The sequence below is a fragment of the Palaemon carinicauda genome, chromosome 5, assembly GCF_036898095.1.
Source record: "Palaemon carinicauda isolate YSFRI2023 chromosome 5, ASM3689809v2, whole genome shotgun sequence".
NCBI lineage: Eukaryota > Metazoa > Arthropoda > Malacostraca > Decapoda > Palaemonidae > Palaemon > Palaemon carinicauda.
In genome coordinates, this window is record NC_090729.1 from 59,152,777 (window position 1) to 59,158,345 (window position 5,569).

Below are 5,569 nucleotides of genomic sequence, written 5' to 3' on the forward strand. Positions count from 1 at the left end.
CTTGACTTGACAGGGCGGCGGGAAAAGGAACCGATGGTTCTTTTTTTCTTTGTCACAAAGAGAAAACATATAAAGCGTCCTACATAATTATTGTCCCTGAAGGAAATTTGCTCATTTGTAATTTTCTTATGATTTGACAAATCATAAGCTTCTATTAGGGGACCCTAAATTTAATTACAAAATTTTAAATTTACCATGAAAATAGCTTTTTTTTGTGACTGCGCCAGGGACAGTTATTTAAAGTTACGCAGGGAAAGGTGAAATTTCCCTGCGTGAGTTTTCATTGCGTTTACACCCGCCTCTTTGAAACCTCTTGAGCACAAGTGGGTTCAACACCTATTGCTCGGTAACACCCACTAGATCCCTCTCTTCCTCCAAAATTAAAACAAGCTTCGACAGCAGTCTGTCATACTCCTTGCCCTCTCTCCTGACAGTCACCGTCCTCACCAAACCATCTTTTCCTACTTTAGTCTGCACTACTCTAGCCAATGGCCAATGGCAATGAGCTTCATTCTCCTTGACCATAAGGACTACGTCTCCTACCCTGACGTTTCGTCGTCCCTCGAACCATTTCTGTCGCTGTTGTAACCTCGACAGATATTCACGTTTCTAACGGGCCCAGAACTGCTCGGCCATATGCTGCACCTGCTTCCATCTCTGCTTAGAGATGCTACCTATTACAATATCGCAGCCTACAGGCAAATCTCCCATGCTTAAAAGCTTGTTCGGTGTGAGTGGAGCCGGGTCTCTACTGTCTGAGGCGACGATGGTAAGGGGCCTACTGTTAACCGTTACCTCCACTACACAAAAGAGTGTGCTTAGCCCTTTATAATCCAATTGCTATGTCCCCAAGACTATATCTGGGACGCTACTCACGGTACCTATCAACCGTTCCCAGGCTCCTCCAAAATGTGAGGCACCGGGAGGATTGAAAATAAATTCCACCCTACACCGGAGCAACTCATCTCGCACCTTGTTTCCTGTCAAGAACTCATAACTGGAGTCGAGAACTTTCCGCGATCCCACAATATTAATGCCGCAGTCACATTAACCATCTCGACCTGGCCAGGACGAGCCAAAAACCTCCTGAGGGCACTAATGAACTAGTTTGATGTGAGATTTGAGGTTACCACCAAGTGTATGGCCCTCATGTTCAAGCAAGTGAATATAACTCCCCAATGCTTTCTCTATGGTCTGCTTCTCTTTATGAAGAATGGCCCAAAAGGGTCCACCGCAGTGCGATAAAATGGGGTTTTCGCTGACTCCACGCGATCAGGTGGTAGATTGGCCATTAGCTGCTCTATAACCATTCTATGTGCCCTGCGACACCTGATGCATCTGCTCAGCATGCTCCTAACTGCTGTTTTGCCCTTAACTACCCAAAATTTCTACCTCATTAGACTCAGAACATGCATTACACCCATATGGTTAGAATGCTCATGATAATACTGGATCACCATGTCAGTCAAGTGGCCCTTATACGGCTAAATAATTGGATGCCTTTCGCTCGGAGAGATATCTTCCAAAGATAACCTACCTCCAATGCACAAAAGCCCAATTTTCAGGATTGGTTTCAACCTTCTTATGGAGATAGAAACCTTAATATTTCCTCCCTTCTCAAGGCTCTCTATCACTATCTCCTAATCAACACGCTGCGTTACCTGCACTACCACAGTCTCTGCCAAGCAAATAACTTCGGTGGACAAATGCATATCTAGCTCGCCGAGCAGCTGCTTATGTTTATGAATAATTTACCTAGCAAATAGCAACAACCAACCCAAAGCTCTAAGGAGCTTGATCCACCTGGAGTAGTGGTGGATGATTATATGCAAACCTGTTTGCCTAATATCCGACCCAATCCTGTAACTAATTATTTGGTAGCCTCTAGTTCCTGTTAGTCCTATCTCACACTTAACTTGTAATCCTTCCACACCATCTGACATTTGAGCCGGCTCTGTTGGCCACAAACACACCCCCTTTAACAGAAACTCCGGCCCTTTTCTCCACCTTTCGGATTGTTTGGAACGTGTTGCATTGTCTACAGGGTTCCACTCGGAGTTAACATACCTCCACTTTTTCTGATCACTGCCCTCCCTTATCTTAAAAACATGATTTGCCACAAATGTCTTGTATCTGGCTTGATCATTCCTAATATATCGCAAGGCGATTGTTAAGTCAGTCCAATAATAGACCCCATCTACCCTGAAATCTATCATGGTCAGAATAGTGCTTATAAGTCTTACGGCCAGTAAAGCTGCACTAAGCTCTAGGCGGGGCACTGAAACATGCTTCAATGGTGATACTCTTGCCTTTCCCATGATGAATCTGCAAGATACATTTACCCACGGATCCGAGACCCGCAAGTATGCCACTACCCCTAAAGCCATGAAGCTTGCATCTGAGAATAAATACAACTGTACTAGGATGGCTGATTCCCATGGAATAACCTTCAGGCTTACTGGCACACTTATCCCGCTGGTCTTGCTCAGCTTCTTTGCCCATGCCTTGATGCGGTCCGTAGTGTCAGAGTCTAGTTCCATGTCCCAGGCTATCTTTAATCGGCAGAGGTCCTGGATGATGACCCTAACCTCGATTAAAACTGGTGCCAATATACCGAGCGGGTCATAAATCGAGGCTATAGCTAACAACAAGTCATGCTTAGTCCTCGGAACTAAAACTAGCTCTGCGTGGACACCAAATTCATCAGTGGCCAAGTGCCACTGTACTCCTAAAGCCTTTGTCTTTTGTGACTCTGATCCATTTATAAGCTCTGAGGTGCCCCTACTGTACCACTCCCTCGAGATGGATGACATAATCTTCACAAAAGGGCTACTGAATTTCGTCAATGTAAATCCCCCTTTTTGCAGAGCTCCTTAACCTCTAACAAATTGACTAACAGTGCATCTTCGCGATCCTCGGCTCTCAAACAGTCATCTAAATAGAAATTATTAGCAACTGTATACCGTGCTCCCTCTGAAAATTCATTCCCAAAGTCGCTTGCTGTCTGTTTCAGCACAAAGTTTGCAATGCTCGGAGAAAAACAGGCTCCGGATAGGTGGACTGCCATTCTCTAATCTTTGGGTTCCTCGTCAAAACTATTTTCCCACCAAAAGAACCTGAGATAGTCACGCTGATGCTCTGGTACTCGTACCTGATAGAACATTGTACTTATATCTCCTGTATAGTCAAATAGACCTCCCCTAAACTTTACCAACACACCCAGCAAAGAGTTCATCATATCAGGTCCCTGCAATAGTAGGCCATTCAGAGATGTACTCTTCACCTTGCTTGCACATTCAAATGCAACACGGACCTTGTCTGGCTTGTCTGGATGTTGCACACCAAAATGAGAAATATACCACACATTTCCTGGGCTAGCTGTGGTCACTTGCTCAGCATAGCATTTCTGTAGCATCTCTGTCATGAAGGCACTATACTGTTTAGCATAGTTACTATCCTTCACTAACTTATTATGAAGGCTGTGCATACAGCGCAATACGGTGTCCCTTGTTTCTGGCAAGGGTCCATGATTGTCACGCAGAGGCAATGGCAACTCGTAACTTCCTCCTACGGTTCTAACCCCTTTCTCTATTATCTCTACTGTGCTCTGCAGACATTTCCCTTTTGTTAGATGCAACATCGTCATACTCGCAATAATAACTTTCAACCAGCATGCGGTCTAACTCAAGAAGCTTGCTTGTCAATTGGATCCTATTGACATGCTCTTGACACCCTTTGTCCTTTGCCCCACATAATACCCAGCCCAATAATGTTCGTATGGCATGTGGTTCATGGAGGCGAGTTGAGTTGATTACTTCACTTGGCTCGAGTAAGTGCGGTACATTGTTCCTAATTGATAAACTACCTCACCATCTACATCTGGGATGTAAATTTCCAGCAAGTGTGGCCAGATCTCCACCCCTGACCACATCACACTCATCAATTGGTATGCGAGAGGCACTTATCACTGGAGGGAATGTAATGCAAGTCTTGCCCTCATAGTCCAATACTGACAATCCCTAGACTAGGCTGCATGAAACTTCCTGTATTCCGTTGATGGTTTCAAGATTCACCTTAATGTCCTGCCTCTCAGTGCAGCCTAGGGTCTGCATTAAAGCTTCCGAGACAAAGCATGTGGAACTCCCATTGTCCAAGAAATCCTTCGTCAAAACCTCCCTTCCTTCCCTTGACCTAATCCTTATCCGCAAAACTGACATCCCTGTACCAATGCTACTAACTGCCCTAAACATAGCAATTTTTTCATGTGAACATTCCTCCTGAACCACTAAGGCCCTATTTGAGTGCTCAGATTCTACCACTTCTACTTCCTGCTGTCGATGCAACAGAGTTGGATGATTTCCATTACAGATGTTACAACCTTTCCTGTTCCTGTAATACTGAGACCTATGACCACTTCTCAGACAGCCAAAACAGAGCCCCAACTCCCTTATGGCTCCCGGTTTTTCCTCGGGTCCCATTTGAGATATTTGGTGGCATTCATCCACCATATGCGGTCCTGTACAGTACCAACATGAAAGCAGGGCAACTTTGTTACATGAAAATTTCCTAGCCTTAGTTAAACACTCAGCCTTGCTTGGTGCTATTCCTTCTCCTAACCGAGGGTTGTCTTCCCTTCTGTCCTTCTCAAATAGGTGGTACCCAAACAAAGGATTTTTCAAGACCCTAGCCTCCCCTTCAATAAAACTAACCAAATCATCAAACAAGATAGTCCTCTTTTTCTCACTGATAATCTTATCAGCAACTCTACACCATCGATCCCGCACAATAGAGGGGTATTTGCTAAGGATTAACCTCATGGTTTTGGGATTTTGTAATTCGGCGATGCCATAAGGAACGCACGAAATTAAATTTTTGAAGGTTTTAAGTGCCACTGAGTATTCATCATACTCTTCCACGTTGTTTTCCCTTATATCTTTCTATTTAATGATTTTATCCACAAACGCGGTAGCTATTTGTTCAAGGTTACCATATCGCTCCTCAAGCAACTTCCTTGCCTGCTTATAGCCCTCTGAAGCATCTAAGTGGAGGCAAGCTGCCACTATCTCATTTGGCCTTTCTGTCGTGTATAAATCCAGATACCTCAGCCTTTCCTTATTATTCGTCAACTGGCTACTAAAGACATCATCAAATGAGCGGATGAACCTTAAATACTTTGTATGATCCCCATCAAACTTAGCTATATCCTGCTTGGGCATCAAGCTTTTAAGGCTGCAAAAGATTAACACCTGCATGACTTCCTTATTGCTCAAGTCTCTTGGTCCTTCCCGCCTAAACTACGGTATCCACCTAACCTAATCTTGGGCGCTTCTGTATTCAAACGCATGGGGCTCTCACTTCCACTTACATCAGAGTTTGTGTGCTCCCTTATCCTAGTGATGTGAGTTATTTCTCTATCATTTTCATCAAAATCTTGTAAGACCCTCTCTTCTGCCTCCACTTCAGCTAATTCTGCCTCTAATCTGAGCTTCTCCCTCTTAGATCTTAGCGCTGCTTCCTCTCGCGCTATGGCATATATCTTATTCATCATCAATAATTTTGCTGCCAACCT

The 5,569-nt window shown here is 44.3% G+C and overlaps 3 protein-coding genes across 3 annotated transcripts; all 3 read right to left on the reverse strand.

Annotated features, from left to right (window-relative positions):
* Window positions 1-1,751: 1,751 nt before the first annotated feature.
* Window positions 1,752-2,813, reverse strand: LOC137640907 (uncharacterized). Its single transcript, XM_068373366.1, has one exon. The coding sequence runs from the start codon at window positions 2,811-2,813 to the stop codon at window positions 1,752-1,754; it is 1,062 nt and encodes a 353-aa protein (XP_068229467.1).
* A 257-nt stretch (window positions 2,814-3,070) lies between these two features.
* Window positions 3,071-3,646, reverse strand: LOC137640908 (uncharacterized). Its single transcript, XM_068373367.1, has one exon. The coding sequence runs from the start codon at window positions 3,644-3,646 to the stop codon at window positions 3,071-3,073; it is 576 nt and encodes a 191-aa protein (XP_068229468.1).
* Window positions 3,647-4,019: 373 nt separating this feature from the next.
* On the reverse strand, window positions 4,020-5,545 carry LOC137640909 (uncharacterized). Its single transcript, XM_068373368.1, has 3 exons — window positions 5,313-5,545; window positions 4,988-5,229; window positions 4,020-4,516 (listed from the first exon to the last, which is right to left on the reverse strand). Exons 1-3 carry the CDS (start codon window positions 5,543-5,545, stop codon window positions 4,020-4,022), a joined length of 972 nt encoding a protein of 323 aa, XP_068229469.1.
* Window positions 5,546-5,569: the final 24 nt, after the last annotated feature.

Excerpts from the sequence above, each read along its gene's own strand:
- LOC137640908 (XM_068373367.1), bottom strand. The coding sequence starts at position 3,646 with ATGACGATGTTGCATCTAACAAAAGGGAAATGTCTGCAGAGCACAGTA.
- LOC137640909 (XM_068373368.1), bottom strand. The coding sequence starts at position 5,545 with ATGAATAAGATATATGCCATAGCGCGAGAGGAAGCAGCGCTAAGATCT. Across the intron at positions 5,230-5,312 it reads ACAGAAGCGCCCAAGATTAG|CCTTAAAAGCTTGATGCCCA; the intron begins GTTAGGTGGATA and ends AATCTTTTGCAG. Across the intron at positions 4,517-4,987 it reads GTTGCTTGAGGAGCGATATG|GACCGCATATGGTGGATGAA; the intron begins GTAACCTTGAAC and ends GGTACTGTACAG.
- LOC137640907 (XM_068373366.1), bottom strand. The coding sequence starts at position 2,813 with ATGTCATCCATCTCGAGGGAGTGGTACAGTAGGGGCACCTCAGAGCTT.